Source organism: Podarcis vaucheri (assembly GCF_965113315.1).
Source record: "Podarcis vaucheri genome assembly, chromosome: 2".
Classification (NCBI taxonomy): Eukaryota; Metazoa; Chordata; class Lepidosauria; order Squamata; family Lacertidae; genus Podarcis; species Podarcis vaucheri.
Genome location: NC_138760.1, coordinates 2,092,423 through 2,114,169, shown reverse-complemented (window position 1 = coordinate 2,114,169; position 21,747 = coordinate 2,092,423). Strand labels below are relative to the sequence as shown.

Below are 21,747 nucleotides of genomic sequence, written 5' to 3'. Positions count from 1 at the left end.
GAGGTCCTCCTCACATTTTGAGGACTCTTGTTCCTGACCATTTCACAAACTTCAAACAGATTGCACTCAAGTGCCCATGACAACAACCTAACAAAGTATCACATTCAGAGGTGGGTGCATACTAACTACCAAAGCCTGAAGTGTGTTGACATTTCATCTGCACCAAGTCATAAGATCAAGTATAGGAACAAGACCGTGAGCTTATCAACACTTACCTTTTGCCTCTGCACTTTCTAGGCACAGCCTGCACTTTCAAGTTCTGGGTCCGAGTGCTCTATTTTGGCTCTGAAGCTTTCCCCACAAAAATCCACTCTTCACTGCTGCATCGCACCAAATTGCAATTCACAGAAAACTCAAATTGCTGTTTGTTGCCCTTCAGCTTTAAAGAGTGAGTTATCATGGCAAAAGCTCCAGGGCGAAAAGAAGAGCGCTCCAGTGTGGACTGGGAAACCACAGACCTGTGCCCAGAAAGTGTGTGGCAAAAGTTAACTACGTATGGATAAGGCCTGAGACACAATCAGACAGACAGACACCTCAAGACTGCGAAGACAGCTAAGCTGTGCTGCTTTGACCTGTTGTGAGCACAATGGAAAGTCCCCAAGTGATTCTTACCTCCAAAAGGATGGTGAAGGAGGATGAAAGGAGCACCACCAGCGCATCACGAACCATCTCTTTACATCCAGAGCTTCTCAGAGACATTTCTAACTTGGGCTGTGTGTGGGTGTGCAGAGGCTTTAAAGCTACACTTTATTAAACGTGTCGAGCAAGCTGGAACTCATCCAAAGGCCAACTAGTGCCACCCATTGCTTCAGCCAAAGCAGCACTGCTCCCTCGTGGAAACCAGGAATAGATGGCCAGGTCTTCATGCAGACCTGGGACCTGGCCCTTAAAAGCCCCCAAGGCCCCGAGAACCTAGGAAACTCATACCAAGTCAGATCATTGGTCCATCTAACTAATATTGTCCATGCTGACTGACAGCAACTCTGCAGGGTTTCAGGCAGGGGATATTCCCAGCCCTCCCGGGAGATGCCAAGGATTGAGCCTGCATGCAAAGCAGATACTCCACCACTGAGCTCTACAACCCTTTCCCGAGTGTAAAGGCCACACCATGTCCCAGTTTAAACTGCAGATTTCAGATAAATTGAAAAGCAGGATGCTGAGAACAACTTAGGCAAAATTAGTCTGTGTCCACAGGTAGATAAATGCAATGGGGCAAGGAGAGAGATTTGCAATCAAGCAATATATATATAAAGCGTTTTGAAAACACAAGACACATTTTTTAAAATACCATCTGCTGTATGTGACACTTAATCTCAGGGTTATGGGCTTGAGCCCCACAATGAACCAAAGATTCCTGCATTGCAGGAGGTTCGACTAGATAAACCCTTGTGGTCCTTTCCAACTCTACGATTCTATAGACCACATGACTGGGGAAGGAGGATTGGGAGGAAGCAAAAGGATCTAGACAACTCACGCCAGTGAGCCAAGCCGCAATGAACAACGTCAAAGCCATGCAGCCAAAGAACATGTAACGGGGCGCAATGACACTCCGGGCAACATCGCGCGCCTTAAAGGGAGGGGCGGAGGTTAGGGAAAGAGATGAAGCACCAGGAAGCCACGAGAACACCGGCAGTCTGACCTGGCGTTCATTGGAAGCCCCAGGAACTTGTGAGAGTCTTCCCTCGAAGTCCACGCGTCATTGGGACTGCAGCCCCGGGCTCTCAACAAACCTTGCCCTCGGCACAGCACGCGGCCTCTCCGCCTCCCGTCGGCGGAGAAAGAGAAAGTCAAGCCGCCTCCTCCCCTTTCTCTTCCTCGCGGGCGGTCCGGCCAAGTCCCTCGCCTTGTCACACTCACACACACACAGGCCGAGTCACGCGGGGGGGGGGGGAGAGAGAGATGCAAAAAACAGCTTCTGCGGGCCTCGCCTTCTCCCTCCTTTCCCTTTCTGCCGCGCATCCCCGGCCAACCGCCGTCTCCCTTTGCGCCCTTCGCAAGCGCAGCCGCGCGGGCAGCCGGCTCCCCTCCGCCCTGCAAGGCGCAGTCGGCCGACCCGCCCTGGCCGGAGAGTCGCCCCCGGCGCGCCGCTGCTCGCGCCTTACCTTGGCTGGAGGCGCCGCGGTCGCTCACGCCCTTCTTGTCGCCTGCTGCTCGCCCTTTAAGTCCATCTGCGGAGGAGAAAAGAGAATCGGCGTCGTGAGTGGCGCTGCTGCTGCTGCTGCTGCCCAGCGCAGGGTGCAGTCCGGGCATGGGGGGGGGGGGGCTCTCCTTCCGCCGGCTGCCTCCCTCGGGCAGGGAGCGCACCGGGAGCCCCGTCGAGCCCGCCTGCGGAGCTCACATCCACGGCTCCGCGGGGACCAGCGAGCCGGCTGCTCCCGCGGCCATCAAGCCCGCGACGCTTTTGTCCTTCGCGGCGGAGAGCAAGTCGAGCTCAGCGGCGGGGCTCGGCGAGACCGGCCCGCTCCATCCCTCGGCAGCCGCGGGCGGATCCACCTGCGCCCGGCCCCGACTCTCCCCGCCCGCTCTCCTCACACCCCCCGACGGCAGCGAGCGCAGCGAAGGCGGAGCCGGCGAACAAGGAGCAGCAGCGGGAGGGAAGGGGGGGGCGCAAGAGAAAGAAAGAAACCCGCACGGGAGGGGCGGGGGGAGCCGCATTGTTCGCCAGGGGCGCTCGCGATTGGCGAAAGCGCAGCCAAGAGGCGGGCTGACGGAAAGTTTGCTGTTCAAGCGCTCCATCTGGTGCCGGGATCTCGGGCGCGGAGCCCCGTCGCCAGCGGCTCCAAAGCTTCTCTTATCCTGAGCCGGACTTTTAGAATAAAAATTTGCTGAAGCCACACCGAATTAATTATTGAGAAGAAACACACGGGGGAGAAAGAAGCAACTTGATTCCTTGATTGGCAATATTTAACCCAACTACTTTATAGTACGATCATGGGTCATCCAGAAAGTACAAAAGAAAGCAGCTCCATAAGGACACGAATCATTCCCAAAATATTATTATATATGATTCTCTGACAAGGGCCCCATAAGTACGTACAATCCCAGTGAGAGCTGTGAACTTGCCTTTAGCCGGGTAATCTCACGCATATGAGGTCTCCTTTGAGACAAACACGCATCAACATAAAGAAGCCTCTCTGAACTTTCATATTTGTTCCCTGTTCACAACATCACGTCAAGGAGAACTGCAGAAGAACAGCCAATGCTCCTGATAGAGGCAGGGATACTGTATCTGGTTGTATATGCCAAAATTTATTTTGATACTATATAATATGACTTGATACTATACAACCCAAAGCGCACACTGATTCCCACACCCACCTCAAACTGAATTTAATTTCATTTAATTTAGGGTTGCCATATTCTGAAGAGCCAAAAAGAGGACACATTTGCTGACTTCTGTGTTTAACGATGGATTCCTATGACAACTCTATCCACGAAAAAGAGGACATGTCTTGGAAAAAGAGGACACATGGCAACCCAAGCCAGCCCAAGACATTTGGCTACCTGATGTGAATGACAAAAGAATGCCCCTCCCTTAAGATAGTGACTGCCTTCAGACTTGGTAAAGGGAGTAAAGGGGGAAGAAAGAACAAAGTAAGGGACTGCTTGATTACACTCAGATCCAAAGAAGAGAGGGATAAAATATTGGGCCTGCATTATCAGAAATCACTGGAAATAGAGGATTCAAGGATAGAAATCTTTAAAGATATCCCAAAATACCTATTGGACCTCAGAGTTAATTACGGAGATCTAGTGAACCTGCTAAGAAGACGCAGCATTATCTTCAGGTGGGAATTTCCCCAGGGTTTGTCTTTCACTTACAGAGGGGAAAAGGTGAAGATAAGATCAGAGGAGGACAAAGTGAGATTTCTGAAAGATCACGAGGAAGATTTACAAAAAGAGGCAGAGGGAAAAGAACCAAAGATACCAAAATCAGGAGTTCTGGACCCAGCAAAGCTACCATTGGGATCGGACAAACCAGAAGTGATACCACCCACAGATCAAGAACAATCATTGGGAGCAGTTGGAGGGGAAATAGAATAACTACACAATGTCTCTGCAGGTATTAAGTGGGAACATTTGAGGTCTGAACTCCCCTGACAAGAGGAAAAGAATCTTTCACCTATTGAAAAAGGAAAAATTGGACTTGATATGTTTGCAAGAAACCCATGTGACTAGAATACATAGGAAAGTATTAATTAATAAAAGATTAGGTCAAGAATTTATTTCATCAGATAAAGTTAAAAAGAGAGGAGTGGTGATTTACGCAAAAGAAAGTTTATCACCAAAATTCATTTTTAAAGATGACCAAGGAAGATTTGTGGCAATTGAAATACAATTTCAAGGAGAGAGACTTTTGATAGTAGGGATATATGCACCAAATGAGGGGAAATCAGAATTCTTTAAGAAACTGCATGAGACGTTGTTGGACTTTATGGACTATAACATTATTATGCTTGGAGATATGAATGGAGTGGTATCGACAAATATGGACAAGTCAGAAAGACAAGTGGTGACAAAAGATGGAAGATTACTGAAAACTTTTTTTGAAATGACAGACAATATGGACTTAATTGATATCTGGAGAACTAAGAACCCCCTAGGTAGAGAGGGGACTTTCTTTTCTGAAGCCCAAAAGACTTGGACAAGGATTGACCAAATCTCGATAACCAGAGGAATGGCTCCCAAGATTCGAAAAGTGGAAATCTGCCCAAAAACATGCTCTGACCATAACCCTGTGAAAATGGAAATGAAGCTAACGTTGACTGGTTCCTTCAGATGGAGGATGAATGATGCCTTGTTTAGAGATCCAGAAATTACCAAGAAGGCCCAAAAAATTATGAAAGATTATTTTGAGATAAATTTGAAGACCATTGTGGAAAAAAGAATAATCTGGGACGCAAGTAAAGCTGTAATGAGAGGGTTCTTGATACAGCAGAATTCAATAAAAAGGAGAACTCAAAACGAGAAAAAAGAAAAGATTTTGGAGAAAATAAGAGAAGGAGAGAAGAAACTTAGAGCTAAACCAAAGTCACAAGAGACCTTGAGAGAAATTAAGTTATATCAAGTTCAATATATGAAAATGATAAATCAGGATATTGAATGGAAAATTAAACAGATGAGACAAAATACCTTCGAATCAGCTAATAAATGTGGGAAGCTGTTAGTGTGGCAGTTGAAGAAGAGACAAAAGTTAAATACGGTTACCAACCTTGAAGTGGATGGAAAGAACATACAGAACCCACAGGAGATTAGAAATTGCTTCCAGAGATACTTTAAACAACTTTATACACAAGGGCTGAAGATTGAGATAAAAATTGACCAATTTTTGAAAACTAATGGATTACAAAAAATCTCTCAAGAAAATAAATTATTGAACTACAAAATAACTGAACAAGAGGTGGAAGGTGCGATTCAGAGTATGCAACTGGGCAAATCTCCAGGGCCTGATGGATTAACCTCCAAGTACTACAGAACTTTGAAAGACTACTTAATTCAACCATTAAAGGAGGTTTGCAATGAAATTATGGAGGGGGGGAAAGCGCCTGAGACGTGCAAAGAAGCTTATATCACACTTATACTGAAAACTGAGTCTGAAAAGACACAACTTAAGAACTATCGCCCCATATCCCTACTTAATGTGGATTACAAAATTTTTGCAGACATTTTGGCTAGAAGACTGAAAAAAGTATTGGCAGAGGTGATACATAAAGACCAGACCGGCTTTCTCCCTGGAAGGCATCTATCGGACAGTATGAGGAATATAATTAACATCTTAGAAAAGCTGCAGGTGAACATCAACACAAAAGCAGTTTTGATTTTTGTAGATGCGGAGAAAGCCTTTGATAATATTTCCTGGAGTTTTATGAAGAAAAACCTTCAGGGGATGGGGGTTGGACAAAACTTTGAAAACGGTATAGGTGCAATTTATTCTAAACAAAAAGCTAAATTGATAGTTAATGGTGTGGTGACAGAAGAGTTTAAAATAGAGAAAGGGACACGACAAGGCTGCCCAATTTCCCCATTACTTTTCATCTTGGTTCTGGAGGTCTTGCTAAATATGATTAGAAGGGACCACTTGATTCAAGGTATTCAGGTCGGAGTTAAACAATACAAACTTAATGCTTTTGCAGATGACCTGGTTTTGACATTACAGGAGCCAACATCTAGTACTAAGAGGGCTTTGGAAGTAATCCAGGATTTTGGACAGGTGGCAGGTTTTAAACTGAATAAGTTAAAAACCAAGGTTTTGGAGAAAAAATTGATGCCGATAGAGAGAGAGAGGTTTCAGAAAGAGACAGACTTAACATTAGTAAAGAAGGTAAAATACCTGGGGGTGAATATGACTTCTAAGAATGTGAATTTATTTAAAGATAACTATAAGAAATGTTGGGCAGAAGTGAAAAAAGACTTAGAAATCTGGTCAAATTTGAAGCTTTCTTTGCTAGGTCGAATTGCTGTTATCAAGATGAATGTATTGCCGAGAATGTTATTTTTATTTCAATCATTGCAAATCATTGACAAGATGGATTGTTTCAAGAAGTGGCAAAGAGACATATCTAGATTTGTCTGGCAGGGCAAAAAGCCCAGAATAAAATTTAAGATACTTACTGATGCTAAAGACAGAGGGGGGTTTGCCCTGCCAGACTTGAAACTTTATTATGAGGCAGCAGCTTTTTGCTGGCTGAAGGAATGGCTGCTTCTTGAAAATACAGATGTTTTGGATCTTGAAGGGTATGACAACATATTTGGGTGGCATGCATATCTGTGGTATGGCAAGGTAAAAGCACATAAGGCATTTAAAAACCATATTGTCAGGAAAGCATTGTTTAATGTTTGGATGAGATATAAAGACTTTCTGGAGAGTAAAACTCCAAGGTGGCTATCACCTATGGAAGCGAAAGCTTTGAAAAAACTTAATATGGAGGCCAAATGGCCAAAATACTGGGAAATTTTAGAGCAGGAAGGTGAGAAATTGAAATTACAGAGTTATGACAAGCTTAAAGAGAAGGTGCGAGACTGGCTACATTATTTTCAAATAAGAGAGGCTTATAACTTGGATAAAAAAATTGGTTTCCAGGTGGAAAAATCAAAGATCGAAACAGAACTGTTAGAACCCAATGCTAAGATATTATCAAGAATGTACAATCTGCTGTTGAAATGGAATACCGAAGAAGAAACGGTAAAATCTGCAATGATAAAATGGGCACAAGATATAGGATATAATATTACCGTATTTTTCACACCATAGGACGCACCGGACAATAGGACGCACTTTGTCTTAGAGGGGGGAGAACAAATTCTTCTCCTCTCTGCCCAGCGCCCCTTCAGTGAAGCGGCAGGAGGCGCTGCACAGAGAGGGGGAGAACTTTCCCCCTCGTTTTCCCGCTCTAAAACAAGGTGCCGTTTAAGGTGCGTTCAGGCGGCTACCTTAGAAGCTTGGAGAGCGAGAGGGGTCGGTGTGCACTGACCACTCTCGCTCTCCAGGCTTCAGTTCCTTTCGACCTGCTCTTTGGGGCTGGCGGGGGGAAGCCCACCACCAGCCCCAAAGAGCAGGTCAGGGAACAGCGGAAAGGCGCAGCGGAGAGGCTCCTGCCATAGCCGTGCGTCACCTCTCCAGCTGGGAGAGGGTCGCGGGGGGCTGCTTTAGCCCCGCGTGCACTCTCCCGGCTGGAGAGGTGACGCGGGGCTGTAAAGGCTCCTGCCATAGCCGCGCGTCACCTCTCCAGCTGGGAGAGGGTCGCGGGGCTATGGCGTCTTCGCTCCATAGGACGCACACACATTTCCCCTTCATTTTTGAAGGGGAAAAAGTGCGTCCTATAGAGTGAAAAATACGGTATGTTTGCTGACTGGGAGAAGTTGTGGACCACCGGGATTAAATTCACGGCATGTAATGCCTTAAGAGAGAATATTATGAAAATGATGTATAGGTGGTACATGACTACCGTCAAGCTTGCAAAAATCTATCACTTGCCCAATAATAAATGTTGGAAATGTAAAGAAATTGAAGGTACATTCTTTCACCTTTGGTGGACGTGCCCAAAGATTAAGGCTTTCTGGGAAATGATCTATAATGAAATGAAAAAGGTATTTAAATATACCTTTCTGAAGAAACCAGAGGCCTTTCTCTTGGGCATAGTTGGCCAATCGGTGTTAAAGAAGGATAGAACTTTTTTAATGTATGCTGCAGCAGCAGCAAGAATTCTTATCGCAAAGCACTGGAAGACACAAGATCTACCCACTCTGGAAGAATGGCAAATGCAATTAATGGACTACATGGAAATGGCGGAAATGACTGGCAGAATCCGAGACCAGGGAGAAGAGTTGGTGGAAGAAGATAGGAGGAAATTTAAAACTTATTTACAGAAACATTGCAAAATTTTTGAATGTTGATGACGTTGAAATGAATTGAAGGGGTTCTAGCAACAAGGTAAAATGTAAGATGGGATTGATAATAGATAAACTAAATTGGATATGAATTTGCTGAACCAATTTTAAAAAAGGGATACAAAAAAGGGAGGCGTGAGGAAGTCAGGAAAATAAGTTAACTAAAGATGAGTTAAAAAAGAGGGAGTTTTGTTTTTTCCTTATGTGTTTTTCTTTTTTCTTCTTTTTTGTGCTTAATGTTTGTATTTTTGTATTTTGACTTTGTATTTTTCTGTTTTTGTATTCTTTCTGAATTTTATCATTGATAAAACTTAATAAAATATTATTTTTTTAAAAAAAGAATGCCCCTCCCTGCCAGGGAATGAGGAGTCAGTGAAGAATATTGGGTTATAGTTGGGTTGTTTTTATTTTGATCATGTATTTTGTGGGTTTATATTCTGATTTTATTCTGTAAATCTCCCTGAGACCTCTGGGTATAGGGCAGTATAATAATAATAATAAATACATACTCCCAACTTGGTGCCCTCACAGACTTGCTTCAGCCTTCGTTTTGTGTATGGCATGTTAATACCTTGTTTACCCTCCCCACCCCACCCCACCCAATCTTTCTCCCTCAAATCTCTTTGGTTATGTAAGTCTGCATTTAGCCTCCCCCCCAAAAAATGTCATAAACTTTTTACAATACCTCTGTTGTTTCTATTCCCTTGTTTAAAATAAAAAGATTTTTTTTAAAAAAAACCCAAACAAACACAAAACAGGCACAGCTTTAACAAAGTATACAGGTGAGGCAACCTTCCCCCAAGCTGTTGCTCTCCAGATGTTTTGGATTGCTGGCTGGGGTTAATGTGAGCTGCAGTTAAAACACCTGGAGGCTCAAGACTGATAGTCTGAGCCACACTCTGCTTACCTGGGGAGGGGGAGACCCAATGAGGTGCCCCACTGAACTCGAGGGGCAGACACGGGTCCCAGTCAAATGCTTAATAATGATTTAAATCCCATTGTTTTCAATGTAAATTAAATGTGACTGATAGCACACTTACTCAGAAGTAAGTCCTGCTAAATTCCATGGGGCTTAGTAACAGGTAACTGTGCATAAACTGTGTAAACTTGTTTTTAATGGCATTTACTTCCACTTTATGCTTAGGAAGGCAGCCTTGAAGAGATGAGAACTAGCACAGCATTGGGGGGAGAAGGGCTGTTTCCTTAGTATCCTATTGTTAATTCACATTTCTCATTCCTTTATTACCAAAAGGATAATATCCCAAGTTGTTGTTGTTCTTTTTTAAAAACTACAACACCTAATTGGATCGAGATCCAATTAGTGCTCTGATGGTGTTTCCTGCTTGGCAGGGGGTTGGACCCGATGGCCCTTGTGGTCTCTTCCAACTCTATGATTCTATGATTCTATGATTCTATGAGATATCTTTGTGAGAGTTCAGTCTATGCTTAATCAAAGTATGATTTTGAGCATTAAGAGAGATTGCTGTGTTACGTATGTATCCAGGAAGGGGAAAGAGTAATTGTTAATATTCTACAGCATTTTAAATAAGTTTGGGGGTATTCTTTTGTTGTTTCTGTTTTAACTACTTGTGCTTTTATCTCATGTTTTTATCTTGCAAACTGCCCTGAGTTCTTTCGACAAAGGGCAGTATATAACTCAAATAAATAGATAGTACATTAAAGAGAGAGAGAGAGAGAGAGAGAGAGAGAGAAAGAAATCAATTTGCGGTGTCTTGTGAGACAGAGGCTGTGGCAGAATGGACAGTTTTATGGGTGGAATGGTAGCAATACTTCTCTTTACCCTTTGGAGCTCCCTGAGTAAACTTCCACTATGGTTGATGGACAAACACAATAAATGTTATTCTCTATTCCAAAGTGCCCCTACACCATTTTTTTTATTTTTTAAAAAATCCTGTTTATTGGAGAATGGAGGAACTACAGCTCTGACTTTACTCACTAAAGCCATTCTTAAAGAGGGTGAGGGGAGCTGTGGGCTTGTGAGCCAGAAATGTTGGCTTTGGTTGCCAGAAGGTAACACTGTATATACATTTTTACCAGTCCCAGATTCTTGATAAAATCTCTTTCCTTCTTTCAGTACGTTTACAGCCCTCATGGTTGGCAGAGTGAAAACTTGAAAGTTTCATGCGTTGGGATCACTGGAAGAAGGTGTTTAGCTAAGCAGCCCCTCTTCTCCATCTCCTACCCCCTGCCCAATACTCTGCATGCTGCAAGCCACACCCTTGGCCTCCAGTTCTCTCTGTTACTACCAGTGCCATAACTAGCATTTCTGACACCTGTGCAAGCATCCAAAAATATGTCCACCCACAACCAAGGGACCAGCAGTGGAGGGCACTTTAAAGCTGGCTATGAACTTTCAAAGGTGCACTTCTGAAATCCCAGGTTCTTCCTGCTCCAGCAGAACTGACTCTATTGAGGAACTGTTGTGGAAAATAAATAAATAAAGCTGGTGGTTGTCAGATGATCATCATCAATCTTCTCCTTCCTCACCAAACAGCACCAAACAGGGTTTTGCTGTTTTAGGATGCAGGCAGAGGGCTAAGAAGAAACTGCTGCAGAACCACTCTGCCTGCCCAAAGCAAGCCTCCAAGATGGCAGTCTGATGCACATTTGCTCAGAAAGAAGCTCATCATGTTGAGTGAGGCTGACTCTCAGGTGTATATGATGCATATCTGTTTTTCTGAGGAACAACAACCCTCCATTACCAAAACCATGCTGACTACAACAACTCCCCTTGTCCCTAACTATTGGTGATACTTGATGATGGGAATTGGAGTTCTGCAGCAGTGGCTGGGGGGGGGGGGCAGGTTCCTCACTTCTGCTGTAGAAAATGAGAAAAGGCACCAGTTCCACTTCACGGAGCCCTAGGGAAAGTATGTGCATTCTGTCACAAAACTTTGGTGCTCTCTAGATAAAGTAAAAGGGACTATTCTTTTAGCACACTCTCTATTAATTGCATTTTCTTATGGGTTCTCTTTAATGCCACTGCATTTACAAAGTGTGATAAAGTAAAGCAGTCCCAAGAAGTGAATTTACCCAGCAGCTGAGTCATCACCTGGCATCTCAAGAAAGGAATCGGCCAGCCTTTACCCAGTGGTTGAGTCACTGCCTGCCTTATGTGATGAGTTTGCCACTTTATTGGCAAACAAAATTGTTTTAGTTCAGCTAGATCTGGGACTGCTATTCAAACACAGAGGCTGTGTGTGTATATGTCTATGTATGTGTGTTATTCCAGGTATTTGAATCAAAACCAGCATCAGGGTGATGCAGAAGGTTATGTCTAGCAAGAGACACGTAAAAGGTCCCTTGAGGGCTAGATCTCCATCTTAGCAGGTGAAAGGTCAACTCCCTTACCGAAAAGGGTTATCAATAGAGCTGGATCATTGTTCAAATATGAACATCTCAGCACTCATAGAACTGCCAAGCTCAACACAGACACCTTGCAAAACAGTTTTGCAAAATTCTTCTGGAATTGAGACATGTTGAAGCAATAGCTTCTCCAGCCCTCTTCCTCTACTAGAGCTTTTGTATTGCTCCTTCCCTATTGGCAAAAGTAATGTACAGAGGATGGGGCAGGACAGGGGTGTATGGAGAAACTGGGTGGGTTATCTTCCATTTCCTCTGCTCTTTCAAAGGTATATGCCAGGGAAAGCTCATGTGGTGTCCTCCAGATGTTGCTGGTCTACAAGTTCCGTTATCCCAGAGCATTTGCCATGCTGTGTTGGGCTGGTGGGAATTAGCATCCACATTTAGTATATCACAGAATAATGGAAAAGACCCCAGTGTAGTCTCTCTGGCAACCCTACCTACTCAAGGTAATGAACCTCAATGGCCAAATCTGGGTGCAAAGATACAAAAGAGGAGAGGACTCACATGCTTGTAAGAGTGGCATAAGAGGAGGGATTTTTAGCAGATGTAGTTTGTCAGGTATTAAATCCCCGTCTGCTTCTTGCATCTGCCCACCCTACTTGGCACTGGCAATTTAATGGTTATTACCCCACTCCAAATGTTTCCATTTCAGGTAAGATTGTTGAGCGAAGAGTTTCTCTTCAGAGTCAGGTATAGCTGGATTTTATCTCCTGTTCCAGACTCCGGTTGCTAGAAAGAAAACATCAGCAAAAGGAAACTATTGTAGTCGGAGGAAACTTTCAAAATTTAAGTACATGAGAAGCGCCCTGCTGGATCACTGCCAACCTTGCATTTAAGCACTAGCCTGGAAGTGGTAAGCAACCAGAAATTCCATGCAGGTTAGTGGGAGGACTGGAGGAGCAGGAACAGATGACTCCTTACCTCCCCTGCGCTCCACACAGAAACTAATCAGGATGCTAGAAGAGATAAACCCCTTCTTCTATATCCAGCATAGAAATGCAGTGAACTGCCTGCAGGAGCCACTCCCCCACTCCCCCACCCCCCCGTTTGTTTGTTTGTAGGCTGGTTGGTACTTTTGTTGAGTTTATTTACAAGGCTGTCATATATCCAGATGAAAGTGAGGCTGGAGGTGTTTCATTTCACTGCTGTCATTTCCTGCGCCTGGTCTCCAGGGGACTCAGTTACGAGCTACACTTCCTTTCAAGTGGCTGCCTCTCTGACATTTGATATGACCCAGCTCATCAAAACCAAAACCAAAAACTACGTCAGCAAGGGAAGAGGCATAAAATTAGCACAAGCCGCTCTCATGCGGCTATTTATACCCACAAGACAAAAACAAGACACAAAAAAGGTAGCTTAATTGGATTATCATTACAAGAAAATATATACCAGGGAGCATGACTATCATGGAAGTGGGGAAAATGTGTTGTACAAATCAAGAGAATTCATTCATGTGAAACTAAAAAGAAGTCCCAAGATGCTAAGGCCCTAGAAAGTGCCACAAGGTCACTCTGAGTGAACATGGTATAGATGACCCCGGTACGAAGGAGGTAGGAAACTCCTGCCCCCCAAATAGTTGCTTAGAATAAAGGCGTGGCTCGCATGGCTTTACAGATATTTGAGGCTACATTCTGCAATTGTAGGAATAGCTCAGTCAGTTCCAGAGTAGCACTTGCTATAATATGGACACTCATTCGCTCTCGTACGCTCTACCACTGAATTATGGTCTTTCTTGTGGCTCTACTGCCTGATGTGGGGGTTTCCCATACTTGAGACACCAATGAACCATGTGATGATCCACCAAGCCACCCTTTATGGTGACAAAGTGGAGAAGCCATCAGGCAAAGGCAATTTCCAGCTTCTCGCTCAAGAGGGATGTGACACATAGACCAGCTTCAACTCAGCTTCTTCTAAAAGACCAGGAACTGCATTTCTAACAAACAGAATTGCATGAGGTTTCCCTGGCCACTGGATTGCACTTCCCTTTTCCAAAGAAGGAACAGCACAGAAAGAAAGAAACCCATTGACTCCCTCTGCAAGGATGCACATGGGCTTTTCTCTTCAGTGTCTCCTTCAGCGTCCCCATTGACTGGAAGAGATCGTCCTGGCTCAAGCCAGCAGATGAGAAGCAACTGGGTCCACAAAAGAGAATGCTGGCTGCAAACACAGGATCTGCCTTTCTAAGGGATACACCAGGTAAAATTTCCCTCTTCAGCAGACTCCTAAAAAACTCGCTTTCCTCAACCCAGAAACCTATTTGTAGGCCTCCACCTGCATGGTCTAATTCAGCTTTCCCCAACATGGTACCTCCAGATGTTTTGGAGTACAGCTCCCATCTGCCCTGGTCAGCATGGCCAATGCTCAGGGATGAAGTGAGCTGCAGCCCAGCAACATCTGAAAGGCAACAAGGCTGGTCTAATGGAAGGACCAAACTGTGACTCAGGGACTGTATGTGGTCCTTGAGGATGTTCAAGAATCTGCATGGAAGTTCAAGAAGAAAACCACCTGTTTCCTCAGAGGAGCAATAAAGGTTTGCCCTTAGTATGTCCTAACGGTCAGGGGTACCTTTACCTTTTTTAGTATGTTCCCCTCCCTTCTCTTGGCCACATGCAGAATCTATGTACACCAGGAGGCAGGTAAGGGAGGCAGCATTGTCACCCCAAATGGGCAGGTAGTATCCATCTCAATCTGTCCGGGAGACTGAAGTCACACATCAAAGTGGGATGCAACAGAGACACTGCTTCCCCCATGTCATTGCTGCCCTGCCTGTTGCTTTGCACACGCAGCTCTCAGTGGGACAAAACAAACCTGCTCCCACACCTTCAGATTTTGTTTTTTTCCGGTTAAAGAAAGTGACAGTGAGTGCACCTGAAAATGTGGGGTGCTTGAGGCAACATTGTTTAACCTCCCTGCAAACAAATGAGAATAAATGCACAATAAATGGCTGATAGCGTCAAACCTCTCCACAAGCTATGTGTAAATAGAATCAGGATGAATGCTCGGCAAACAGGTTGCCTGGAAGTGACTGGTGACTCATGCAGAAGCACAGAGGGGTGGCTCTGTAAGCCAGCAATTTGGGTGGGGGTCATGTTCCACAGATTGTGCCTAAAACCAAAATTGCGTGTATGGGTTCAGTGGCAGCTGGGATTGCCAACTGTCATTTCCCCTGGAACCGCTCCCCCGTTTTGTTTTGTTTTGTTTTGTTGTTTTATTGCCACACACATAAAGCTGAATGTGCCCAAGTTAAATGCTTGAAAGTTCTGGGGTAACTATAAAAGAAATGCTGGGGAAACACAGGGTTCCTCTTCTAGGAAGGCAGCTCTGCAGTGAGCAGAAGGAAAGCAGCACCTAAGCAACTGGATCCACCCAAACTAAATCAAAACCAGAAAGAAGCAAAGGTTGCCTGCAGTGCATGTGTGTCCTACATTTGATTCCAAATAAACAAGACTGTGAGCAACTGCTCTGCTGAAATGGATCAAGATGCACCTCTTTCAGGAGAGTTACAGCTTGGGCCTCTTCTGTTCAAGGGGAATGCAGAGACCCCCTTCCCAGCCCCAATCCTATGGCTCTGTCTCCTGGTGGTACAGGAGAGAGGTTTGCTTTAAATGACTTTACATTGATTTAAACACAAACACACACTTGAAAAGCCCAGTACAAAGGGACAGCCTGGAGACATGGTCACATCACAGAGGACTAGTATTTATGATAATTACCCCTCCATTCGGGGACCTCTGCAGAAGTGAAGGGCTGGGTGCTTTTTCAGAGGGGTGAAGGTGATATGACAGACTCCTTGATGCCCACAGTCTTTCAACCATCCAAAGCAGTTTCCCACTATCTTTGGAAACAGATGACAGGGTGTTTTTTCTCCCCACCTGAGATTTGTAGGTAGCTTGGAAGAAGGGGTCAGTGCTCCTAATGTACATAGTACCATTACAGTTTTCTCTCTGGAAAACAGGCTTTGCAGGTTTTTGTTGTTTTAAAACCTACAGAACCTGTTTGACCAGTAGGCAAACAAAAATACAGGAAGCGGAGCCATCTGCCAACCACTTTCTCTGCATTCTTAAAAACAGTTGTCTGTCTCTGTTCTCAGATTTTCACAGTGCTTTTTTAAAAAGCAAGAACCCTGCAAAATTGTTTCAGCTAAAGATGGCAGTAAAGAAGAAACGAGCACCATGAGAAGCACCATTTTCTACCATGCTGCCTTTGACTCTTTTTCTTTTCTTTTCTTTTTAAAAAGGATTGTCTCTTTCCTCCAACAGGAGGGACAGAAATGCTATGCTGGAAATTAAAGTGAAAGAGCCAGCTGGGTGCAGCAGCAGCAGCAGCAGCAGCAGTGCAGTTCCTCTGAAAGAGTCTGGTTATAGTTAGGGGCCTCTCTGACCTACTTTCTACATCATTTACTGACGGAAATGTTAACATACTCCCCGTGCCCCAAACAATATAAACCATGGCATGGCAACTTTTTTATTTTATGGCCAATGGATCCTTCTCAGGAAAGTCAACAGAGAGAGAGAGAGAGGGAGAGCGCGAGAGGCACAAGTCCCACTCGGCCCTTCCTCCTTCAAGCTACATTTGTGTACCATTAGCAAATGACCTTAACCACCACAATTAGCATTTAAACATGGCTAGCCTCACCCTTCCTTTCAGCAGCAAGACACTCCCAGCGCCAATTATAGTTTTGCCACAAATATCACAGGGCTGTGCAGAGCATAATGGCTAAGAGATGGAGTTGCAGATCAGGGCGTCCCCAATTCAAATGTGCTATGAAGTCACTAGATGGCCCTTGCGAAGTCTCTCACTCTCACTCACTCACTCACTCACCTCCCCGCCCCTCCACCTGCAGCATGGGGGATCATTCTCCTTTCTTCCATTCCTCCAAGGTGCCTGTAATTGTCTTCCTCCCCATTTTATCCTCACCACAACCCTGTGCGGTAGGTTAGGCTGAGAGGGAGTTTCGTGGCCCAGTGGGAGAATTTGAATCCTGGCCCCCCAGGTCCTCATTGGACACTCTTTAACAATGACACCACATTGGTTTCCAACAGAGCTGTTGCAAATACTCCAACTAGGTAATGACTGTAAAGCACTTTAAGCATCTGAATTGCATTTATCATTCCATTTGTACCCTAGATTTCTTCCCTTAAAATTTAGAATCCCTGGCCAGTAGTTACTGCCACACCTACCCCATGCATTCACAGCACATGACTTCTTCTAAGGAATCTTGGGAACTATAGTTTACCCCTCCAATTCCCACCACCCTGAACAAACTACAGTTCTCAGGATTGTGGAAGGCCAAATGCACTTTAAATGTGTTTTAAATGTATGGTGTAGATGTGACTTGTACTTGCACAGGCAGCTCACCCCAGTCTATGCCTGATGGGTCTCCACTGGTAAATGGCTCCAGCCCGTGAGTTTGCACCTCAAAGACACTGTTTTTGCACCAAGACCGAAGCTCTGGTTGCAGCTGTGCCTACACACTGAAGCCCCTGCTGCCCCTGTTTCCTTGTTATATGTTTGTTTCTCATCTCTGCTCAGGGTGTCTTGGCAATCGTAACCTGGCTTCGGTTGCCAGAACCCACAGTGTAAGCAAGTGAATGATCTTCCCCGCCTATGCAAATTATCCCCGTTTACCAGAGCCACACTCTAGCAAAAGGTCGAATGTGGATGTGTGCCCCCCCCCCGGCTTGGAAGCCGCACTCATAAATAACCAAGGTAGAAACACACAACAATCACACTGAGGTTCAGAGCAAGCTCCCTTGACTAGGACTGCGAACTTTTTATCCTCCTCCTGACAGGATCACATGTGCAGTTCACAGTGGTGTGACATACAAAAACTTAACAGGAGAAGCTCTCCCCATAATTATTTATTGAGTACATCTCTCTACCCCATCTTTCCTCTGTGGAACTCCAGGCAGGGCAATGGACAGGGGGTTTCCATGCAATCTCCCATCACCACATGGGCCAGATCTGGACCAGCTGAGCTTCATCACAGTTGCTGCACCACCTTGTGCCTTCAGATCCCGTGTGGTAAGAGCCTGCAATATGTAGGGGGGGAACCTCGGGTCCAAGGTCCGAATGCAGCCCCCCCCCGGGCCTCTAGAGCTGGCTCTTAGAACTCTCCCCTTCCTTCACCCTGCTTCACCTCTCCAAGTTTTTGCAGCTGGAATGTGCTCCTGAATCCTGATAGTGCCTCTTGGTGGAAGATAAAGAGGGTGTGAGCATGTGTAGGAACTGGTCTACTGTACACAAGGAAAATTCACATTAGTTGCTCCACCCACCTTTGTCTCTGGATGTCGTGGACTGGTTGGACGCAGAGGAATAGTGGGAGGAACCAGCTGGGGAGCCCCAAAGGGAAGAAGGCTCAGAGGCTGGGGAATGATGGTGGGACGACAATGAAGAGGGAGAAGAGGGAGAAGACTGGAAGGAAGAGGTGGCAGAAACTGAAGAGGTAATGGGGCTTAGTGAGCTGGGAGAGTCTGTGGCAGAGAGAAGTCCAGAATCAGAGGCAGAAGTTCAAGCAGGAGAGTGGGATGAGGGAGGCCAAGAGGCAGAGAGGAGTCAGGCTGGTGAAGAGTCACAGGTGTTTCCCCCTCCTGCTGCAACAAGCTCCCCTCTCCGCTTGTCTCCCAGAACCAGAAGTAGTATAAAAAGGGCGGAGGAGAGGTTGGTTGCAGGCAGGCACAATCTCCAATTGCTTGGGGAAAGCCCTGGAAAGGAGGAGACATAGACTGTTGTGAGGAAGCAGGGATGTTCAGTCTTGGCAACTGATTTTCATGGAGGAAGGCCACTGGGAATGAGGTGTTCTGCTCCTTAGGCCTGACACTCAACCAAGTCTGCGGAGGTTGTGTTTTTGCTAATGAAGAGTTATCTCCATCTTTGAACTGTGCCTACCTGCATGCTCCTGTGACCCTGGCACTACTCACCCCTGGCATGAGACCTTTGGAAGGCCTTTGGGATTTGGCTGGCACAGAGTGTGGCAGCAGAGCTAACGAAGAGCATAAAGGGGAAAGTGGTAGTGGGGAGTGATAGACCATGTTCTTCACACTGAGCCTGGGGAGCTGCTAGTGGCGTACTTTGGGCTTTCAAATTTCAGCTGCGCCCTGGGCTCCATTCTAAGTCACTGTTGTGGCACCAACTGCTGTGCACTCTCGGCTCAGTGCCCAGGGTGGGCCAACCAGTAGCACTCCCCTAATCTGCCTCTGGTGCTGCTCCATCAGAACAAGTAGGGCACTGCCCCACCACCCTCAACCTGCCCTGCCCCACCATCCATCTGCCTGTCTCCTCTCTTACGACCAGTTCTGGGAGTGGCATTGCCTGTCAGTTTCCTCTGCGGCAGCTTCAGTCTTGCCATTGCCCCTTGCAGAACTCAGCATGAAGAGGACAGGGACAATACTAGGCCACATCTGTACCATGCATTTAAAGCAGTACTGTACCACTGTAACAGTCATGGTTTCCCCCCTGCCCCAGACCCTTATTTCCCCCACAAAGCTACAATTCCAAGCATGGTCGTTCCCTCTTCCCAGGAAACTCTGGCAACTGCAGCTCTGTGAGAGGAAAAGGGCTCTCCTAACAACTCTCAGCCCCCTAAACAGGTCACAGTTGCCAGGATTCTTTGGGGGAATCCATGGTTGTTTACAGTGGTGTAAATGTACAGTGTAAATGGAGCCTTAGGTGGCTCTTCCTGTCACTGGCTCTGGCCTCCTGCTGGCTCGATAACATCCACCAAAGCTGTGCCACGGGGCACCATTGTGCTGGACTCTTGGAAGGGCAGGATAGATATTTAACAAAATAAATAACTTGGGCTTGCTGTAACTTAATGCAAGGGGAAACCTGGCTGGTTAAGTGCCTCCCTGTGGTGCCTGGCACAGGAGTATTCCCAGGAAATGAGGTCGCAGAACATCTACCCGTAATCCTTGGCACGACTCAGCTGCACCCCTATCTGGACAGGGATGGCCTAACTTACAGCATCTGTGCTCTGGCAACCTCTAGTTTAGATTCCTGTAACACATTAAACAGACAGCTGCTTCTGAAGAGGGTTTGGAAACTTCAGCTATATGCTCAAGACAGTTTAAGCATATAACGGATCGTGGCCCAACTGCACTGCCTGCCAATTAGTTTCTGGACCCAATTCAAAGTGCTGGTTTTGACCTACAAGGCCTTAAATGGCTCAGGACCACAATACCTCAAACCTCTCCCCTTATCAACCTACCCCGATGCCAGGATCATCCACTGGGCCCTTCTTCATGGGCCTCCTCCATGAAAGGCCCAGAGGGTGGAAACACAAGAATGGGCCTTTTCTGTGGTAGCTTCCCATTTGTGGAATGTTCTCCCCAGGAAGGCTCATCGGGTGCCTTCATTACAAATCTTCATTACATATCTTTAGGCATCAGGCGAAAACATTTATCCTCAACCAGGCGTTTGACTGAGTAACATTCTTCTTCTTCTTATTATTTTATACCCCGCCCATCTGGCTGGATTTCCCTAGCCACTCTGGGCGGCTTCCAACAAAATATTAAAATATATGTCTATAACGTCTATTAAACATTAAAAGCTTCCCTAAACAGGGCTGCCTTCAGATGTCTTCTAAAAGTCTGGTAGTTGTTTTTCTCTTTGACATCTGGTGGGAGGGTGTTCCACAGGGTGGGTGCCACTAAAGAGAAGGACCTCTACCTGGTTCACTGTAACTGGGCTCAATGTGAGGGAAGTGGGGTTGTTGGTTTGTTTTGTTTTTGTTTTATTACATATTTTGTGTTTTCTATGTTGTGAACCATCCTGTGATCTGTGGATGAAGGGTACTATATAAATTACAAACCAACAAAATAGCGTTCTTGAGCCCATGAGCAGCACAATTGCTCACTGCTGTGACTCTGGCATCTAAACCCTTGGTGGAGAAGGAAGGACGTTGCTCCACAAAACCACTCTCCACCCTATGCATTGTCAGGGCACCAGCACAAGTTATTTTTGGAACCCAAACCAGTTTATTCTGGTGAGAGGTTTCCAAAGCGTGGAGTTCCTCTTCTCTCCTCGAAAGGCACGAGAAGTGGGTTTCTCGCCACAGCTCAAAGGAAGGCTGCTTGGGGAAGCCATTTTTAGAACGCCAGCTGGGGAAGGAAGGCGCTGCTGGGGGAAGAGCTGAGATCCAAGTCCTTCCTTGCTCACAGTGCGATTGCAAAAGAAAGCATCCGGAAAAATAGAATGTGATTCACCCCAGTGCATTGCGCAATCTCCAGGCTGCAACCCACAGGAAGGATGCAAATGAAGAGAAAAGAAGAGGCGGTCCAGTTGGGAAATATGTGCTTGCTGGCACCCAGTTCTGCCCTTGGATTAAGACCAAAGTAGGAGGCAGGCCTGGGGAGCGTGCCCTCCTTCAGTCAGGAAGAGGATGAATGGGCAATCAGTGTTTCTATTCTGTGAACCCCCCTGAGACCCCGGGTATAGGGTGGTATATAAATTCTAATTCTAATAATAATAATAATAATAATAATAATAATAATAATAATAATACTGTAGGTGCTGCTGCAACCAGGCTATGGTGTCAGTCTCAGTCAATGGTGATGTAAAATGGATCCACAGATTGGCTCTTCCGTCAGCAAAGCCTTGGAAAACCGAACCTAATGAGATATGGTATAAGGCAGCTGTGGAGAGATTTCAGGCTTGCAGGATCTACTTTGATTGATTTTACTAGGATTCCAAGGTCCATGAGGCTCAAAAAATAACAGATTGGCAAATCAAATTACAGGAATTGGTGGAGACGGCTCAACTGACTAGTAAACTCAGAGGAAACTCAAAGCAAAAATTTGCGGAAAAATGGGATGGTTGTAGAAGATATGTTCAAAACTACAATAATAGTTTTGACTCTGTGCTAGCATTCGAGTGATAAAGGAACTAAAAGGAGGTGGACAACAATTAAGGATTTGTTATGTTTTCAGAATGTATTAGAAAAATTATATAGAAAGGTTTATTGTTTTGTGTACA

General features: G+C 45.5%; 1 protein-coding gene across 10 annotated transcripts in view; it reads right to left on the bottom strand.

The window, feature by feature from the left end:
* Positions 1-21,747, bottom strand: part of HDAC7 (histone deacetylase 7) — a 201,963-nt gene that overhangs the window by 113,862 nt on the left and 66,354 nt on the right. For 2 of the 10 annotated variants that reach the window (XR_014215629.1, XM_082207912.1), the window contains exon 1: positions 1,731-1,974. The exons of 2 other annotated variants lie outside the window; for them this stretch is intronic. Coding sequence is in view for 4 of the 8 variants with exons in the window: in XM_082207912.1 (XP_082064038.1) it covers positions 1,731-1,959 (229 nt within the window). In the remaining 4 variants the exon portion in view is untranslated. Of the gene's footprint in view, positions 1-612; positions 632-1,639; positions 1,975-2,102; positions 2,347-2,630; positions 3,531-21,747 lie in introns of those variants that run through there. 6 more of the 10 variants (XM_082207916.1, XM_082207919.1, XM_082207914.1 and 3 more) reach the window with 5 other exon arrangements.